Source organism: Mustela putorius, unplaced genomic scaffold, assembly GCF_011764305.1.
Source record: "Mustela putorius furo isolate JIRA1106 unplaced genomic scaffold, ASM1176430v1.1 tig00000129_pilon_pilon_pilon, whole genome shotgun sequence".
NCBI lineage: Eukaryota > Metazoa > Chordata > Mammalia > Carnivora > Mustelidae > Mustela > Mustela putorius.
The window spans coordinates 23,615,377-23,636,309 of record NW_025421290.1 but is presented as its reverse complement, the minus strand read 5'-3'; the positions used below and the strand labels follow the sequence as shown (position 1 = coordinate 23,636,309).

The 20,933-nt window shown below is 38.2% G+C and overlaps 1 protein-coding gene across 3 annotated transcripts in view; it reads right to left on the bottom strand.

The window, feature by feature from the left end:
• TRIP11 (thyroid hormone receptor interactor 11) overlaps nucleotides 1-20,933 on the bottom strand; it is a 63,835-nt gene that overhangs the window by 28,408 nt on the left and 14,494 nt on the right. For all 3 annotated transcript variants that reach the window (XM_004739044.3, XM_004739046.3, XM_004739045.3), the window contains 8 exons: nucleotides 18,574-18,739; nucleotides 16,129-16,494; nucleotides 13,050-13,090; nucleotides 12,409-12,495; nucleotides 8,989-9,201; nucleotides 5,163-8,183; nucleotides 3,884-4,024; nucleotides 2,473-2,666 (listed from right to left, as the gene is read on the bottom strand). In XM_004739044.3, the coding sequence (XP_004739101.1) occupies nucleotides 2,473-2,666; nucleotides 3,884-4,024; nucleotides 5,163-8,183; nucleotides 8,989-9,201; nucleotides 12,409-12,495; nucleotides 13,050-13,090; nucleotides 16,129-16,494; nucleotides 18,574-18,739 (4,229 nt within the window). The remainder of the gene's footprint in view (nucleotides 1-2,472; nucleotides 2,667-3,883; nucleotides 4,025-5,162; nucleotides 8,184-8,988; nucleotides 9,202-12,408; nucleotides 12,496-13,049; nucleotides 13,091-16,128; nucleotides 16,495-18,573; nucleotides 18,740-20,933) is intronic.

The following is a 20,933-nucleotide window of genomic DNA, read 5'->3' as shown; positions in this document are numbered from 1 at the left end:
AAATCAGGGATAGGCTAGAGATTTACTGACCCAGGATTAAATCATTGATGTACCTCCTTAATGTATAATGATTACAAACAAAATATTGCAATAGTCTTTCCTGGGTTTTTAATATCCAGTTAATAAATTCTTATTCAGGAGCAGTCCATTCAAGCTCTTTAAGCACCCTGCACTCTGAGGAAAGTTACCCAACAGCACCCTCTTGTGGGAAAAGCAGTAAATTGATAATCAGGAGACAACTCTGCCCTCAAGTGTTCCTGGATTTTATACAACTTTGCTGGTTGGCATGCCATGGAACAGGTCATTGCAAGGATGAAATGAGCTAGGATGTCACTCAAAAAGTTAATAAACACCAGGGATTACTACAGCTAATTAAGGGCTCAAAACACGATAATCTGACTTGTAGATCTGAGTCACTCATTCAAAAATATTACTGCACATCTATTAACACTGTGTAAGAAGATATGCTGTGGGAAGGGTACAAAATAAATGTCATCAGAACATCTGAATGCCTCAGTCGGTTAAGTGTCTGCCTTTGGCTCAGGTCATGATCCCAAGGTCCTGGGATCAAGCCGTGTGTCAGGCTCCCTGATCCACAGGGAGTCTGCTTCTCTCTTTTCCTCTGCCTGTCATTTCCCTGCTTGTGCTCTCTGTCAAATAAATGACTAAAATGTTAAATAAATAAATAAATAAATAAATGGCATCACACCCACTCCCAGTGGCCTTATATTTCACTGGATGGGAGAAGCTGTAAGATATAAGATGGGTCAACAATTACTTACGTACCCTAAAGTAAAATGTAAGTGCGCTACCAAAGACTCAAACAAAGGATTAAGCAGATTCAAAAGAAAAACATCACACCAGGGTTTGGTTTTGAATTTGAGGAGCGGGATTCTAACTAAAGCATTCTTTACAAAGGAGATGCTATTTGAAGAAGGTGGGACTAATAGAAAAACTGTTAGGAATCAGGCCCACTCAAGGCAGAAGAATATGAAAGGAAAAGGCAGAAGACGGGGTGACTCAGTGGTTCAGTCAGTGGTTAAGCATCCACCTCTAGATTTTGGCTCAAGTCATGAACTCAGGGTCATGAGATCAAGTCCCACATCAGGCTCTGCGGGGAGTCTCCTGTAGATTTTTCTCCCCCACCCTCCTCCCTGCTCACGTGTGTGCCCCCCACAGGCATTCACTGCTAATAAGTAAATCTTAAAGAAAAGCATAGAAAAAGGAGAAGAAATAGGAAAAGAGTAGCTCTGTGAAAGGAATGAAGATGACGGTCTGGCTGGATGTAGGTGATAGTGCAAAATAAGTCTAATGAGGGTGCAGAGAGCCCAGAAACTATTTTAATTAGAGAAAATAAAAACCCAAAAATTTGAAGAAAAGACTGTAATTTTCCTGAAGTGCAAATAGGTTTTTATAATAAAAAGGGTATAAAGAGAAGAAAATACCTTATTTTTAAAAGATTTTATTTATGTGTGAGAGAGAGAGAGAGCACAAACAGAGAGAGCAGCAGAGGCAGAGGGAGAAGCAGGTTCCCTGCTGAGCAGGAGCCTGATGTGGGGTTCAATTCCAGGACACTGGCATCCCAAGAATACACATTTTATTGAGAGAAATAAAATTTTAAATTATATAAGTAGGGAGTCAATCATATTTCTACAATGAACTCTCCATAAAACCTCACAACGAGAGGATCTGGAAAGCTTCTGGTCTCATGAGCACTGAAAGCTATGGGGGCAGCTGCTTGCTGGGAAGGAGCTGGAAGTTGTGCACCCCTACCCCATGCCTTGCCCTACATATCTCCTCCATCTGCTGCTCCTAGTTAAAGCCTTTTATAATAAACTACTACTCTAGTAAAAATAAAATAAAAATATGTAAGCAGGGATCTAATAATTTAAAAGTTTTAACAAACTAGGAGTAAATTCACGCTGACTTCACTGTGCTACTTCCTTTACTCGCTCCCTTCTAATATCCAAACCTTATTCAACCTTAGATCATTTAATCAAGAGTAAAATCACATAAGTCAAATTAGTTCTTTGGGAGCGTGACAAAGCTAATTAAAATCTGTCAGGAAAAAAAAATCAGTCAGAATTTAAGTCTAAACTCTTAAAACAATGAGAGGCAATTATCTAGGATAGTAGTTAAGATTCAGAGAGAGCTAGTACACTTATGATTTAAAAAAATAATATGTAAATAAAATTATTTTTTAAAAAAAGGAGAAGAAAGATTCAGTTAGAGCTATATGAATGCCAGCTCTGGTATCAAGAGTTACAGACCCAAACGTGAAACCCACAAACATACTCTGGGTCTGACCTTGGGTAACTTACTAACCCTCTCTACCTTCAGTATCTTCATCTATCATTTGGAGAGAATGAATTTCTTAAGAGTAAAATGAGGTAAGCCAGGAAAAACATTTTCTGATTCTGACACTCAAGGAGGGTTCAACTAATGTGAGTGCTAAAAACAGGGAAAAGTTACCTTGCATTTTCCATTGCATTAGAAGATGAAACTAGCTTTTCCTCCAACACTGTAACTTTCTTTCTCAGTTTGGCCTCTCTATCTTCTGCAGCCAAAGCTTCTCGGGTGTAAGAATCCTCTGATTCTAAAAGATGGTTACGCAATCTCTCTAGCTCCTGGTTTAACCGTATTTCTTTGTCACGTAAATGTTGAACCTAGGCAGAGAACACCTCTTTATTTTTCTTCTATAAAATGTTCCCCTTTCCCCTCTACAAGACACTCTGCTATCAAATCTTTTGCCCATTATTGAAGTATATTAATTACATACTAATTTCTTATATTGCAAGATGTATTTATATTAGAAAAAAGTCACCGAAAGTCAACTTGACCTTTCATCTGGAAGTTTTATTTTCTAAGAGCTCATTCCCTACGGCTTTTAATGAAAAATGGAATTCTACCAAGTATATGCCTTTTTGATACATCACATTTTCCAGTGAAAAATCTCATTTTTTCATATATCACAGGTGAGATTTTTTCTTAAGCTGAAGACAAGGTTATACTAGTTTCAAGTATACAAAACAGTGATTCAACAACTCTACATGTTACACTCTGCTCCCATGGTACATGCAGTTGTCATCTGTCATCAGACATTATTACAATATTACTGATTCTATTACTTCTGACGTATTTTTCAGCCATTTGACTTAATTTATAACTAGAAATTTTCACTTCTAAATCCCCTTGACCTATTTTGCCCATCCTCCCTAAACCCAACCCCTCCCTCAACGACCAGTTTGTTCCCAGTTTGTTTATGATTCTGTCTCTGTTTCACTGTTTTTTTAGATTCCACATAAGTGAAATCATACAGTACTTTCCTTTCTCTGTATGACTTACTTCACTTAGGATAATGTACCCTCTAGGTCCATCCATGTTGTTGCAAACAGCAAGATCTCATTTCTTTTTATGGCTGAGAAATATTCCATTTATACCCCCTTCTTTATCTGTTCATCTATCAATGGACACTTGGGTTGCTTCCCTATCTTAGCTATTGTAAATAATGTGCAACCAGCATAAGGGTGCAGGTTACCTTTCTGATTTAGTGTTTTCATTTTGGGGGAGTAAATACTCAGTAATGGACTATTGGAGTCTAAGTTATTTCTATGGTTAATTTTTGGGGGGGAATCTGCATACCTGTTTCTACAGTGACTGCATCAGTGGGAAATTTTTTTTAATACCCAAGATATGCCATAGTTTTTACCTTTGAAAACAAATAATATATACCCCTGGAGATCAAAATCCTACAATAACACATCAGAGGAAGAGAGAAAAAAAAATCACCTAATAGAGAAATTAATTTTGATAAATCGTTCTAGTTTCCTTAATGATTACTAAGCTTATTGCTTCAATCAATTTCTTTAGAGTAAAAGCATACCTCATTCTGTAAAGTACTGTTTTCCATTTGTTTCTGTTTCAGGGCCAACATGACCTGGTCTCTCTCCTGTTGAAACTTAACTGTCTTCTCCTGCATTGACTTAACTGCATTTAAAAGCTGATTTAACTCTCCAGTCTTGCCCTTTTGGAAAGAAATAAGTTGAGCTTAAGAAAAATACATTTTAAAAAGACACACTTTCTTCATTAAATAATTAATTTTGAGATATAGTTAACCATATCAAGGTCATCAACAACAGAGTCTGAGAAACTGTCAGTCTAGAGAAGCCTAAGGAGACATGACAACTAAATACAACGTGTTATCCTGAATGGCACCCTGAACAGAAAGAAGACATGTGGCCATTTTTTTAGTAAAAAAAAAAAGGCAAATAAAGTAGGAACTTCAGTTAATACATCAATATTGGTGAATTAGCTGTTACAAATGCATCATAGTAATCTGAGATGTTAACAAACAAGGGAAACTAGGTGTGAGGCATAAGGGAACTCTATAATGTTTACAACTTTTTCAAAGCAATCAAACTATTCTGGAAGAAAAAGTTATCAGAAAAGTTTTCAAAAGAATTCAAAAGACACAATCTCTTCAAATTTACTCTATACAACAAAATATTCACAGATCCCAAAATCAATCAAAAGAGTATGAGAGAGAGCTGTGTGTGTGCACATTCCTTCATCAGGCATGCACAACTGTTCCTCAGAAAGTGCAAGTCACTGGCAAGGAAAAGACAGGGAAGTCATTTCAACACTTCTGTTTTCTAAAGAAAAATATTAATTGCTACTAAAGTCTTTTTTTTTCTATTTAAATTAACCTGCTGCTAAAAGTGTTTAGAAAGATCTAGTAATTTAGGGGAGAAACCTCCAGGTTCCTCTAAGGAAAATTTACTCAGAATGAAGTCACAAAAGCCTGAAAGAGGTATTTCTGAATGAACAACTTCACATTCCCCTTCAAACACAATTACCTATAAAGTAACCAACCCACTGGAAAATCTTCCCCACCCCAACTTTCCTGTATAAAAATTCCATCCCCTGGGCGCCTGGGTGGCTCAGTGGGTTAAGCCGCTGCCTTCGGCTCAGGTCATGATCTCAGGGTCCTGGGATCGAGTCCCGCATCGGGCTCTCTGCTCAGCAGGGAGCCTGCTTCCTCCTCTCTCTCTCTCTCTCTCTCTCTCTCTGCCTGCCTCTCTGCCTACTTGTGATCTCTCTCTGTCAAATAAAAAAATAAATAAAAAATCTTAAAAAAAAAAAAAATTCCATCCCCAACATACCTGCTCTTTTTCTTTCAGCAGCTGCTCAAACGCAAGAGCCTTTTCCTTCATTGAATGGCACTCAAACTCTTTTTCTCGAAGCATCATGGAAAACTTCGTATTAGTCTCCTGTAACGCTTGATATTCTGTTTCCTTTACCCTGCTTGTTTCTACTATTCTTTCATTTTCTTCTTTTAGTTTACAGATGTCCATTTCTAAAATTAATATCCGCTCCTTCAGGTTGGTTACTGCCTGCCTCAAAAGTTCGTTTTCATTCACTTTGTTGGTGAAATTTTCATTTAAAGAAAGTAACTGATCACTTTTGGCTTTGATTAAGAGGTCTTTCTCCTTCAGTGACTTCTGTAAGACCTCTTGTTTCTCCTTGAGCTGCTTCATTTCTGAGTCTGTCTGTTCGTGTTCTTTTCTTTCCAGCTCTGAGGTAGCAGCAATGGAATCAGACAATCTGTGATTGTTTTCCTGGAGCGTTTTAATTGTTGCATCTTTCTCCTGCAGTGACTTTCTTAACTCTTCTAGCTCCTGTTTCGAAGACTCCCTCAATCTATCAGGCTTCACCGTGCCAAGAGATTCTGTTGGCTGGGAAGGCGACAAAGATCCGGAGGAGAGTTGGGGCGAAATACTATCAAGTTTTCCTAGAAGCAGCTCCTTGGTGCTGCACAGCTGCCCGATGCTGTGCTGAACTTGTGCTAGCTCCTGCCCAAAATTTTTGAGTTTGGTTTCATTCTGCTCATAACTTTGGATCAGGCCAGTATAGTCCACTTGTAATTTAGAATTATTATCGCTGTCAACCAGAACTTGTGCCTGTAGCTGATGGAGCTCCTCCTGAAGCTGGGCGGACTCGTGCTGCATATTCTGGACCGTGGTCATCACCTGCTGCTTCCACTCTTCCATCTTCTTCACTTGCTGCTTGAGTTTGTCACGTTCCTGGAGAAGCTCCTCAAACTGATTGCTGTTAACACCTCCGACCTCACTCCCAGTGCTGGATGTCTGTAAAACTGTCAATAAGGTCTGGCATTTCTGACTTAATGCATCTATCTCAATGTCTTTTTCTCGAATGATACGCGACAAATTCTGTACAGTTTCTCTAAACATATCTTGGCCACCACCCTCGGATCTAGTAGACAATTTTTGATTGTCCTCCTGCAGCTTCACGAGAGCTGCCTCTTTGGCGGCAACAATATCCATCATTTTGTGGTACTCCGCTTTCAGGTGGCTATTTTCCCTAGTCTTCTCACTCAAAACAGCTAATACCTGTTCCCTCTCCTTGGCGTAGGCCTGCAGCTGCTGCTGAAGGTAGACAACATCCTGGGTGTAGGAAGCAGAAGAAATTCTAGCATGAAGAGCTTGTATCTCCAAGTCTTTCTGCTGGATGATCTGAGTTAGTTTACCAACTTCATCTTTGGACAACTGATCAATCTGTTTCGTTAAAGATATATTCTTTTCGTTCAGGAGCTTAATCTCCAATTCTCGTTCTTTTATTCCTTTTACTAATCTCTCAGTTTCGGCTTTAGATAAATCATGTTTTTCACTGCCGTTTTCTATATTAAGGCTCTGTACTTTCGTTTCTTGAAAGATCTCAGAATTCTCCGTTGGAACACCCTGTCTTTCTTCGTGCAACTGGGTTTTGATCTGTTCAACTGTTTTTTGCAAATTCTTAATTTCTTCATCTTTCTCTAAGAAGAGTTGGGTGTGTGTGACATTCATTTGCTCATGCTGGCTCTTAAACTCAGCCATTTCCTTCTTCTGCTCCTCTAAAGATTGAAGCAGCTGCATTTTACTCTGGTTTTGATCTTCAATAGTCTTTTGATGACGTTTTATTTCCTCCTCAAGATTCCCCTTTATAATATTCAGCTGCAACACCTCAGACTCTAGCTCTGTAACGCTATCCAGGGGCTTAGGCTCCACCACAGGCGCAGCCCGACTGTGCTGTTCACGTAGCCGTTCCAGTTCTTCTTTGAGATGATTGTTTTCTTCTTTCATGGACCCAAGACTTCGGTCTTTTTCCTCCATGGTTTGCTTTAAAATTTCATTTTTTCTTAAGGCCTCAGTACATTTATCTAATTCCTCCTGAAGCACTGAACTTCTTTCTTTAAGTTTTTCAATAAAAACGTCCTTCTCACTTATAAGTTGGGATAAGTGCTTCTGCTCTTCTAAACTAGAGGATAAAATTTCCTTGGTTTCTTTATGGTGCGTATCCATTTGTTCAAGGTTCTTTTTGAGTTCCGCTATTTCAAAGTCTTTCTCTTGACTAAGTTTTATTAAATGCTGCTGTTCCAGCTGTAAAGCAGAAGTACTCAAATCACGTGCCTTAGATAGTTGTTCGATCATCTGCTCATATTTATTAGCTTCTTCTACCAGCCTCTGCTTGGCCCGACTCAATTCTGCTTCTAACTGTCCTTTCTCCATTTTTAGAGCCTCCACAAAAGTGTTTCTTTCCAGAGAAATCTGATTGCTACCAGCAATGGATTCTTCTAACTCGTGTCTTACATCCTCACATGCTAAAACCAACTTTTCATTTTCCATTTTCAGATCAAAGGCAACTTTGTTTAAATGGCCATTGAGCTGTTCTATTTCTGAAAGTTTCTGCCTTATGTTTCTGACTTCGGCCTCCTTTTCTTTAAGTAAGTCATCCTTAAAATCACTGCCGGAGTCTCGATTCAGAGACCGAGTTAACTCATCCCGGACTCTAGAAAGCTCTTCCTCATTTTGTTTAATATGTTCCTTAAGTCCAAAGTTCTCCTTCTGCATGTTTAAGTTACTGTTCTGTGATTTAGTTAGTTGATCTACTAAATCTTCCACTTTCTCCTCAAGCTTCTGCTTGGCTAAATGCAAATCATTTAGAACAAGTTCACTTTGAACTAACTTTTCTTTCTGCACATCCAGCTCTTTAGTCATGTTCATATTATCATCTTCAAGTTGATGAACTCTCCTGTTTTCATCAGTTAGATCTTGTCTCAGTTTACTAATGATACTGTCTCCCTCACTTTGTTGTTTTGATAGCTGATCTTTTATCAGAATCATATGCTGAAAGAAAAATAATTTGAATGGTCACTTTTAAGACAATCTCTCATTTTAGTACCTAACAAAAATTTGGTAAAATGTCATAAATAATAAAGAATACTCCTCAGATATTTCTAATCCTTCTAAACTTTAAAAATCCCAACATTTAGGAGCGCCTGGGTGGCACAGTTGGTTAAGCATCCGACTCTTGGTTTTAGCTCAGGTCATGATCTCAGGGTCGTGGGATTGAGCCCTATGTCAGGCTCCAAGCTTAGTGCGGAGCTGGCTTGAGACTCTCCCTCCCCCTGCTCCTTGCCTTGTTTACATGCATGCACATTCTCTCTCTCTCAAATAAATAAATCTTTTTTAAAAAAAAAAAATCTTAACAAAATTACTAACAACTTACAGCAAATTTATTTCATTATCCTAGAGACTACAATTTAAAACCAGAGAAAGTAAATGATATATATTGTTTAATTTCAACTTTTCATCACTGAAGCAGGAGTCACACAGCCAATGAACCAAATCAGGCCAGCCACCTGCTTTTGTAGATCAAGTCTTACTGGAATACAGCCATCATTCATTGTTTACGTAGCGCAAGAGTGGAGCTGAGTACAACTGAGACCACTATTTGGCCTGCAGGGCCAAAAAATATTTACTATCTAACCCTTTACAGAAGAAGTTTGCCAGCCTCTGTGATTAGATTATCAATGAAGCAAAATATTGATGAAATCACAGGTTTAAATCACACCCATCATTTTCACTTATTATTCCAATCTTCAGTGTACTAAAAAGAATGTGTGCCACTCTGATTCTCACATCATGTTACCTTTGTAGCTTCCTGGTTCTGTCTGTCCAATTCCTCTAACTCAGCTACCAGTATTTCCTTCTCAGTCAGACTCTGATTGAGCTCCTGTTCCTTTGCTTCCAAAGTCAGTCTTAAGTCATGTAGTGTTGAATTCAAATCCGTGTCTCTTACAAGTGTACTTTTAATTACTTCATATTCATTGTTCAATTTTAGAAGTGATACCTGAAGCTCTTCCTTAAATAATAAAAATGGGGAAAAACAACGTATATTGTCAATTGGAAGAAGACAACAAAAAGTTTTATATATATACAGACACACACACAGGCATAAACACACACACACACACACACACACACACACACAGGAATCTATTCTCAGATGGCCTGTGTCAGAAATACTGAATAAGACTTCAGCAATGATACATAAAATTCAACAAATCACAGCCTTCACTCATGTGCGATTTTATGAGTAGCTTCAAGAAAAACATTTCCGGGGGCGCCTGGGTGGCTCAGTGGGTTAAAGCCTCTGCTTTCAGCTTGGGTCATGATCCCAGGGTCCCAGGATCGAGCCCCACATTGGGTTCTCTGCTCAGCGGGGAGCCTGCTTCCCCTTCTCTCTCTGCCTTGCCTCTCTGCCTACTTGTAATCTCTGTCAAATAAATAAAATCTTCAAAAAAAAAAGAAGAAAAACATTTCTGTAACACCAGACAAGATGGAATGACTGTTAAAAGTTCATCCAGCTCCAGCTTCTTTATACAAAAACTTTCCCATGTGGGAGCCTTCCTAATCTCACTCCCACTCAGCTTCCCTTCTGTCTGCTGCTTCTCTCACCCCACAGTCTCTTCAAAATGTCCCAAGTGTCCTGGTTCTCTACACTTCCATCCCCCTAATGTCCAGTCACCAACAACCATAAACTAAATAAATATCTATAAAAGTCAACATTCATTCATTCTCCAGTTAGAAAATAAAATGTTTCTTTTCTCTCATTAAAGGAATTTCCCTTATTACTGGCTCCTGTCAGCACAAAGAAACTCTCCTTTGACCCAAGAAAGTAGACTCCTTCCTTCCTTTGCCATCCAACCTGAGACCAGGTTCCCCTTTCTCAACTCTTAACAGTCCTAAAGATTTATCTATCTATATATGTATGATTTTTAAACTATATTTTATATTCTGTCCTAGAGGTATTTAATGCTTTTCCTCTAAACTCCAGAAGTGGGACAGTTCTCTATGCTTCAACACTGTTTCAACCTCTCATGTGATGCTTGTGGTACAACAAAAGTTTAAAGCCTTCTTTCACCAATAGAAAATATCAAATGGACTCTACTTTAAAGCAAATAAGAATCCTAAACATCTACAAATAAAGCAACAAAACATACCTTACAAAGAGACCAGGGAAAACTGGAACATCTCCCTCAAAATTCCCACTTTAGTTCCAATTCAGAAGTTTATTCTGAACTACGGTTAATGAAAACAGCATTTTGTAATGCCTTTCTAAAGTTACATGTGCAACGGGTTGGGGAATGGGGTAACTGGGTGATAGGCACTGATGAATTACTGAACTCTACATCTGAAACTAATGGCATACTATATACTATACTATATGTTGGCTAATTGAGTTTAAATTTAAAAAATAATAATATAGTTATATGTTCAATCAGGGGAACTGCAAGCTTTTCTCAGGTAGATGTTAAGAATATGAATGGCCTTGGGGCACCTGGGTGGCTCAGTGCGTTAAGCCTCTGCCTTTGGCTCAGGTCAGGATCTCAGGATCCTGGGATGGAACTCCGAATCAGGCTCTCTGCTCAGCAGGGAGTCTGCTTCCCTCCTCTCTGCCTACTTGTGATCTCTTTGTCAAATAAATAAATAAAATATTTTTTAAAAAGCAAAACAAACAAACAAACAAAAAACATGCACGGCCCTACAGGTAGGTTCTTAAGCAGTGAGTAGACCCATATCAGAGAAACTTACAGGAAAAGTTAAGAAGGCTTACATAACATTGAAAGAAAGGACCAAGAGCTATCAGGAATGGCTATAAATCCAAAAATATCATGGCAAGGTTACAGATACTATCAAATATGTGCAGAGATCTGCAAACTATGAAATATACCTAGCCAGTTAGAGAAAGGAGGAACTGAAAAAGCAGAATGCAGAGAGAGCAGAAAACAGCAGAGAAAATAGAGATAATATAAGAATTAAGAAAGAGGAGGAGACACTGGTTTTTAGTAAACAGAAAGGGTGGAGGCAAGGATCCCACCATGCATACAACAGTGCACAAAACTAAGAATTTTCCACGCTGACAGCATCCCTCTCAGAAACACTGTGTATATGCTAATGCGGATGATGCTGAAAATATGTTAAGGCATATATGAATAGTATGTATAGGAGGCTAAAAGCTGTATTTTTTTAAAGCTATTTATATAATCATACATCATAAGTGTAGTCTAGAAGGATGGACATACAAGAAACTGGTAAGAAAGACTGCCTTCAGGGGCAGCTGAGTGACTCAGTCAGTAAAGTATCTGCCTTCAGCTCAGGTCATGATCTCAGGGTCTTGGGATCGAGCCCCATGTCGGGGGGGGGGGCGGGGGGCGGTTTCTGCTCAGCAGGGAGTCTGCTTTTTCCTCTCCCTCTACCCCAACCCTGCATGTGTTTTCTCTCTCTCTCTCCTCTTTCAAATAAGTAAATAAAATCTTTAAAAAAAAAGAGGCCAACCAAAAGAGGTGCAAAGGATACTCCATTTGTACCATCTAAAGGTTTTCTATATGAATTACTGAATTTATACATCAGTGAATGTATGTATTATTTTTTAAAAATCAATTTTTTCGACTGAGTTAAGACACTGGCCTATAACTTAATAATATCAGCTCACAGCCATACTGTATTTAAGCACCTGTCTTAGCCAAGGAATTATTACCGAGTACATAATAAAAATACCGCTCCTCATTCCCAACACTGCATTATAGAACCTTATTCCAAACCTGCTACCAACATACACAAAGCCTCTATCTTTGCCACTGAGAATGTATCCCTCTTCATACCTCACCATTAAGAAATTCTACCACACTAGATAGGTTCCAGGACAGAGAAACAGTTAATAGATTCTGTAGGATGCCACTATCACCACTCCAGACTCTAGAACCACCTGTGTGTGTTGCTGCTCTCAGGACTTCATCGGAAACCAAAGCAGAGACTTTACCTATACATATATTTGCTCATATATGTATGCCTACCGGTTCCCTTATCTGTAAATGTGAACTCTGGCCAGCCTCTCATTCTCGAACTTTGCCCTAAATACTTCATCCTGGTCTGACAAGCATCAGTGACATCAGTTTTACCCTCAGGACTCTCAAGACCTAAACATTCCATTTTGATACAAAGTGGCCCTTGGCTGTGACCTGTAGTCACACATTTTAATTCTGTCCCCCACTTTTACTGTACCCACCTTTTCTTTACTCAATAAGGACTTCTGTTTTTCTAAAGTTTCAACATGCATTTTAAGCTTCAGATTGTCTTCAGTGAGACTGTTATCCTACAAAATGTTAAAACAGTGTGTTTTTAGATAAATTTCAAGTTTACAAAAAAGTACACAAGTTGTACTACTGTACATTTGTACTCAACATTTCTCCAGTGATATATAAAAACTATAGGCAAGCAACACTGGACTGCCCAAAGCCAGTCACTCATTTTATAAATATTCTTAGAATTTTATTATATTTCAAAAAATAAACAAATTTACAAAGTAGCCTATAATCATTAGCAATAGAAGCAACTCTCTGAATTCCTTAAGGGAAATTAAAACGCATTCCTCACTGTGGTGGAAAATCCGCTTCCACTATCTATAAACAGAATGTCATCCTGAAAATGATATACTTGCATTTTTTAAATTATGTAACTTTTAAAATTATGTCAAGTTATGATTCAAGAAGTTTGTTATTAATCAGCAAACATAAAATTACTAAGATGCAAGTTCCCAGGATAAGTTCAAGTGAATTTGTAAAAAACACAAAATAAGCAACTATAATAATCAAAATACTTTTTCTTGATAAATCAAAGCCAAAAGCTTTTCTCTTAAAATTAGTTTACCTGGTTTAAATTACTCAATCTCATAATTTCATTTTCAGCATCTGTAAAAACAATAATGAATGACATTAAAACTCTTCAACTTAATAATTACCTCCTATATTAAACTCAGGAATAAAACTCAATTAAAATAAAATATATTTATAAGCACAATCAGCAAGCTCAAACGGTGTTTTATACTTCTATTTGATATATCAAAGAAATCATAATATAAATGCCAGTTAGATACTCCATTAAAATGCAGTCCTATGGAACAGAAGAAAAAATTATAATCTATTCTGGATGAATCAGAAGTTATTGCTTTGATAAAAACATTAATAACAATGTTTCAAAATGAGCTATTAGTTTGCGTAGCAAGAAATAGTAAAAGGACTGAGAGTGGGGGGAAATGGAACAAAAATGTGTATTTTTTATTCTTGTAATGATATAATAACCTCTCAATTCTCTAAACTGACTTAGATATAACAAGAGAAAAAAAAACCATTCAAGCTGGTATTACAGATGGATCCATATATAGAAGTGGTTCTAGAAGAACACAAAGACAGAATACCATTAGTTCAGCTGAAGTAATTCATTCAACTTTCTTTCAGATAACACTAAACATTTTCTATGAAATCAGTTAGTTGCTAGAGAACAAGATGAAAACATTTAGTCCCTGCTTGCTCTCAAGCAGCTTTCAATTCAGAGAGAAAGGAAACACATGACTCCTGCACAGTATGATACAGGGAGCACAAGGTGCGACTAGAGCAGAAAGGGCCAACACCTACTCCAGATTGGGGGGATGGGGGCTAAGGCAGGCCAGGAAAGCAGTAGCACAGGTACCTCCCTGCAGACACAATATCCACAATGAATCATAATATACTTAAGACTCAGCAGAGAGAAACAGACACCCTCCACACAAACAGAGCAGCAAGTGCAAAAACAACAGAGCTAATAGACAAAGTCATTCACTCTAGGAGCTATGTACAAAGTTCAGTATGGCTAATGCTTAGCAAGTTAGATGAATGGGAAGAGGTGAAACTAAAGAGGGAAATGGACTGGATCGTGAAAGACTATCCTGACGTTCACAGGGAGCCATAAAGTACTACGATCAGGGGTTAAACCTGTTGCATGTTTCTGAAAAACCTTTCTGGATACAGACAGAAAAAAAAAAAATTAAAGGAATCATGGAAACCAGAGAATAACAGCAGCTAATACTTATATAATACTTAAAATGGGATAGCCCCTACTCTAAAGAGAACTCTGCATCTAGTAACTCATAGACTCCCCATTACTACTACTGCAACTATGAAGAAGATAGGAGTGTTATCCTAACCATAGGGATGGAAAAACCAAAGCACAGAGATGTTAATTAACTTGCCCAAGATCAGCTAATTAGTGATGAGCTGGATTCCAATTCAGTTATATTCTTAACCACTCAGTTATTTCCCTACATTAAGAAATGGCTATAGACAGGACGCCTGGGAGGCTCAGTGGGTTAAGGGTCTGCCCCTGGCTTAAGTCATGATCCCAGGGTTCTGAGATGAGTCCGGCACAGGGCTCCTTGCTCAGCAGGGAGTCTACTTCTCCTGTCTGCTGCTCCCCCTGCTTATGTTCTCTAACAAATAAATAAATAAAATCTTTAAAAAAAAAAAAAAAAGAAGAAGAAGAAGGAAAGAAAAGAAACAAAATGTAACATCTATAGATAACCAGGCAAAAGAAATTATGACTGGCTGAAGTTACTCAGTAGCAATGGAAATGAGAAAAAGAAGAAGGACTAGGACAACAAATGTTTTTAAAGCAAACAAACCCATGAGTCGTCCAATATGTATTTTGAAAGGAGCAGAGCTACTCGAAAGTCAAATGAGAGAGAAGTCTAGAACCCTAATGAATAACCTTTTCTTTGCCATCATGGCAGCTCCCAAGACAGAGGCCCTTCTAAGAAACTCTAGAGTTCCTCTAGGGTACAATCCTGAAATATCACTGAATCAGAGAAGCTAAGGAAACAGAACGTACAGGACACACTAGGTGATGACTTCAAATTTTCTGTTTTGGCAGACTGGTAAATCACCAAGGTAGGGAGAGGAAGAGGAGGAGGAGGACATGGTGACATCGAACCTAACTCTAATTGGAGTTTATAGAGTTGGCCATCTGGGTCAGGAGCTCACGATAAAGACCTCGCCAAGAGGATTGGGGGAGGGGGTGGAGAACAGCACACAAGGGCTAGAAACCTCCAGCGGAGCATGAACCAGTTCATAAAGTGAGAGTTTGTATTGTGAGAAGACAAAAGTGCAAAATAAAATATATCTTCAAAGTAAAGAGCTCCCATTATGTTTTCCTGGCATGAATGAACACCGGTATTTGGCATATTTCATTTACTAACTTACTTTTTCTTACACATAACACAGGTAACTAAATAAAACGATGAAAGACTGATGGCTCTTATCATTCTCATGTCTGCTTAGATAGAGGACATCATTTCAAAAATAATAAAGAATTCTTAACAAGGAAGATTGCATTCCCTAATTGGAGGGCCTGGAATTTTAGAGTTCCACAAAGTATCTGGTTCTATGCAGACTAACAGAAATAGGCCCATACCTCCTTCCAGTAAATAGCTACATATATATTTCTCAGAAATCTACATGGCTTCTGACATGAATGAGTTCCCTGTAATTTATAAAGGATGAGAAAGGGAGGTTGAGAGACATCCAGCCAACAACAAAGCCTTTTTAGTAGAAAATTCCTATTTGTGATCCATTAATTATGGCACTGAATCCAAAACCAAACAATTCTACTCAACTTCTAGAGCCAATCTGCCTGAATACTCCACTTCCATAAAGTACTCAGTCTGTCTTTAAAAACTAGGATGCAGGGGCGCCTGGGTGGCTCAGTGCGTTGAGTCTCTGCCTTTGGCTTATGGTCTCAGGGTCCTGGGATCGAGCCCTGCATCGGACTCTCTGCTCAGAAAGGAGCCTGCTTCCCCCCTCTCTCTCTGCCTGCCTCTCTGCTTACTTTTAATTTCTCTGTCAAACGAAAAAAATCTTAAAAACATAAAACTAGTATGCAATAAACACCAATCAGATAATTTCCAAATGTTTTATACCAGACAGTGCTTGCTGTAGTTTGAGCACTTCCTCTTCCACTGATGGACTCTGTGGAAGGATTTTTTCTTCTTCTGTCACAGTATCACTTTGCTTCACAGCATCAGGCTGCAATTTACTACATTTCAGTTTTAAGCTTTCACATTCTTCTGTTATTTGTCTGTTTTCAACATTTAGGCGTTCTTGTTCCTTCCTCAAAATATCTCTGTCATTTTCTGCAGAAGATAATTTTTCATTTATGTCTTTAATTTTATCCTCAAGCTCTTCAATTTTTTTAATAGATGCTACTTTTTCATTTTGTAGATCCTGTATAGTTTTTTGCATTTCATGGATTTTTGAGTGATCAGTTGTTACAATTCCTGAGCCAACTAGAACATAAACAGAAAATCAAGCACAGCCAGTGTCAATTACTGAGAGATAAGTAGCTTTCTATATACAACTAGGAGATTTAACTTGAAAAAACTTAAAAAGTTAAGACAACAATGAGTTTCATTATACTCCTATTAAAAGGGCCAAGATTCAGAACACTCACAACACCAAATGCTGGTGAGCATGTGAAGCAGTACAAATTCTCATTCATTCCTGGCAAAATGCAAAACTTTTGGAAGACAGTTCAGCAGTCTCTAACAAAACACACCATTATATATGATCAGCAATTGTACTCGCTGGTATTTATTCAAAAGAACTAAAAACTCTAATCCACATAAAAACCTAATCCACATAAAAACCTAAACAATGATATTTATAGCAGCTTTATTCATAACTGCCGAGACTTGGAAGAGATGTCCTTCAATGGGTGAATGGATAAACTCCAGTACATCCAGGCAATGGAATACTATTCAGCATTAAAAAGAATTGAGGTGTAGGGGCGGCTGGGTGGCTCAGTGGGTTAAAGCCTCTGCCTTCGGCTCAGGTCATGATCCCAGGGTTCTGGGATCGAGCCCTGCATCAGGCTCTCTGCTCAGCAGGGAGCCTGGTTCCTCCTCTCTCTCTCTCTGCCTGCCTCTCTGTCTGCTTGTGATCTTTGTCTGTCAAATAAATACATAAAATCTTAAAAAAAAAAACAACTTAAAAAAAAGAATTGAGGTTTCAAGCAATGAAAAAAACATGGAGAAAACTCAAATGCAAATTACTAAGTGAAAGAAATCCATCTGAAAAGGCTACATACTGTGTGATTCCAACTATGTGACATTCTGGAAAAGGCAAAACAAGAGACACAATACAAAGACTGTGGGGGAGGGTGGGTGGAAAGTGAGTAGGCAGAGTACAGAGGATTTTAAGAGCACTGAAACAACTCTGTATATTATAATGATGAAAATGTGTCATATATCTGTCCAACCCAGAGAATGTACACACCAAGAGTGAACCCTAAGGTAAAACACACATGCTGAGGGATCATGATCTGTCAATGCACATTCATCTTGATAAAAAATGTAGCATTCTGATGATGTACCCATACCAGGGCATGGGTATATGGGAAATCTCTGTACTTCCTTCTCAATTTTGTTATGAAAAGAAAGTCTTTTAAGAAGTTAAATTATGGGTGGCTCAGTGGTTAAGCCTCTGCCTTCAATTCAGGTCATGGTCTCAGGGTCCTGGGATCGAGCCCTGAATGGAGCTCTCTGCTCAGTGGGGAGCCTGCTTCCCCCTCTCTCTCTGCCTGGTTCTCTGCCTACTTATTGATCTCTCTCTGTGTCAAATAAAATCTTTTTAAAAAATAAAATAAAATAAAAAGTAAAAATAAATACACAAAAAGTTAAATTACCAAAATAAAAATTTGAATAAAAATGTTTTAGGTAATCTCTACCCTCAATGTGGGGCTCAAACTCATGACCCCAAGATCAGGAGCTATACATTCCACTTCCTGAGCCAGCCAGGCACCCCCATAATAAAGCATTTTTAAATAAATAGTTGAAGAAAACTATTTGAATCAATCACTAAACACCTATTTATAGGAGTTTTAAAGAAAGGAAAAATATTTCTGATTACTTATTACCAAACTATCATCATCAAACAATGCAAAAAAATCCATGTAACTATTCGCCAAAAAAGCAAAAGGACCTTTCCATTTCTGCATAATCTTGCAACAGTGATGCCACTGCAAATTTCAGGCAGATGAACAGAACTACTCATTCATTCATTCTTTAGAATGTAGTCCAAGTTCACACCAGTGTGTTGGTTTTACAGTACTACGTTTGTCATCTAATTATGTTACCTAATCCATTAAGTTAATAAAACTAACAACCTTGGGGTGCCTGGGTGGCTCAACTGATCAAGCAGCTGCCTTTGGCTTGGGTCATGATCTTAGGTTCCAGGGATCCAGCACCGAGTTGGGCTTTCTGCTCAGTGTGGAGCCAGCTTCTCCTTCTGCCCTTCCCCCTGTTCGTGTTCCCTCGATCTCTCAAATAAATAAATAAAATCTTAAAAATACAAAAACAATGAACAACCTTGTTGTAACAGGTTTTCCAGTTCTTCAATTCGTTCTTCATAGTCACTTAATTCTTCTCGATGACGACGACTTATTTCTGTCAATTTCTGCTGATGTGCGTTCTGCAAAACTGACATTTCATGTTGATGGTCATCAATTTCCTGATTTCGAGTCTGTTTGAGTTCCTTAAAAAAATAAAAGCAAATTAAACTACATTTATAGTCAACAATATACCTAAGCCATTTCATTGTTGTGCAAAAGCCTATATTAAAAGTAATTCTCTGAACATGCTAAGATTATAAAGACTTTAAATAAAGACCCCAAATCTGGACAATTCCCGAAAAATTCTACCCTTTTCTTTCTTGAGTCTTTTTTTTTTTTTTTAAGATTTTATTTATTTGAGAGAGTGAGCATGAGCAGAAAGGGAGAAGCTGACTCCCCAGCAGGGAGCCAGACATGTGGCTCAATCCAAGGACCCTGAGATCATGACCTGAGCCAAAGGCAGACACTAACCAACTGAGCCACCCAGGTTCCACTTCTTTCTTGGGCCTTAAGAACAGTTTTTCTATTTAATGACAGAATGCCAGCAAGAAAAAAAAAATGAAACAGAAGATGAGTAAAAATATCTTGCTACCCAAGTTGAGACCACCAATCTCTCTCCTAGGAATCTGGATCTTGAGCTTAGTCTTTCAAAAGGGGAAAGGACCACAAGCATTATGATAGCTGCACCCAGAAAAGTCTGTCCACTGTGTCCCACTATCTAGATCCTGATGCTATTCCCATTCCTGTCCTGCCCAAGACCAGAATGCTCAATTTGTCTTTTAATCCTGGGAACAGACTACCCTGGGTCCTTCCTGTAAAACCTCTTTGGCTTTCCTTTGCCAGAGACGGGTTTTGTTGCTTGTAACCAAGAATCCTAATCAATAAATTAGCTTCTATTTCCTGAGAAGACCAGTAAAATTACTCTTTAATCCTGTGCACTTATTTATGTGCCAGCACTTGGCAAGCAGCTTCATATTTAAACCTTAAAATGATCCTACAAGGAAGGTATTATGAAATCTACTATACTGATGGTAAAATGGAAGCCTGAGCAAGTAACTTGCTCAAAGTATAACAGATGGTAAACAGGAGAGTCAGGATTCAAACACAAATCTTTACAGTTTGGGAGCATACCCATATTAGTATTATTATAATAGTAAAACCAAAACCAAAAAATTCTATACCTGGCAATAATTTTTTTTTTAATTTTAAAGATTTTATTTAAAAGAGTGAGAGAACATGCATGCAAGAGAGTACAAGCCGGGTGTGTGGGGGGAGAAGCAAAGAGAGCAGGAGAAGCAGATTCTCCACTGAATAGGAATCCCAACATGGGGCTCAATCCAGGACCCTGGGATCATGACCTGAGCTGAAGGAAGACACTTAGACTGAGCCATCCAGATACCAATAATTTATACACTAAAAACAATTCACTGCCATATGATAAAAGTATGTAACTAACACTTTTCTTGAAAGAAATAATAACTGAGACAAAGTAGCAAAATCCCATCATTATGGGAAAATTATTTACAATGAACAGTATTAACATTTTGTCAATATCCTTTAACCCTAAACCCTGAAACTTAAGCAACCTCGGAAATATTTAATAAAGATCATTTTGGGGAGCCTCGGTGGCTCATTTGGTTAATCATATGACTCTTGATTTCAGCTCAGGTCATGATCTTAGGGTCATGGGATCAAACACTGCAACAGGCTCTGTGCTCAGTGCAGTGTCTGCTTCAGATTATCTCTCTCTCCCTCCCACTGACTCTCTGATGAACAAAATCTTAAAAAAAAAAAAAAAAAAAGACAGTTTTACCAGATGCAATACCAAGTAGACACTAATGAAATATAAACTACTTAAAAAAAACAAGTGTTCAAAACCAAATGATTTTGGAAGAGACAGTTTTATATACCTTGCAGTCGTAAAGGATGAAAACACAAAATGGTAAAAACAAACGATCATAAACTACATAATTAGCTTTATAACTGAGCCTTCTTTAGACTTATACTTTTTTTAGAGATTTTTATTCATTTATTAGAGTGAGCACAAGCAGAAGGGGTAGTAGGCAGAGGAAGAGGGAGAAGCAGACTCCCTGCTAAGCAGGGAGCACCACGCAGAACTGGATCCAAGGACCCCAAGATCATGACACAAGCAGAAGGCAGACGCTTAACTGAATAAGCCATCCAGGCATCCCAGACTTTTAATAAGCAAATTTTACTTTTACTTTTAATAAACAAATTTTAGATGTATAATAGCCATTGTTGCAGGGCACCTGGGTGGCTTCGATGCAGGTCGTGATCCCAGGGTCCTGAATCAAGCCCCAAATTTGGGCTCTCTGC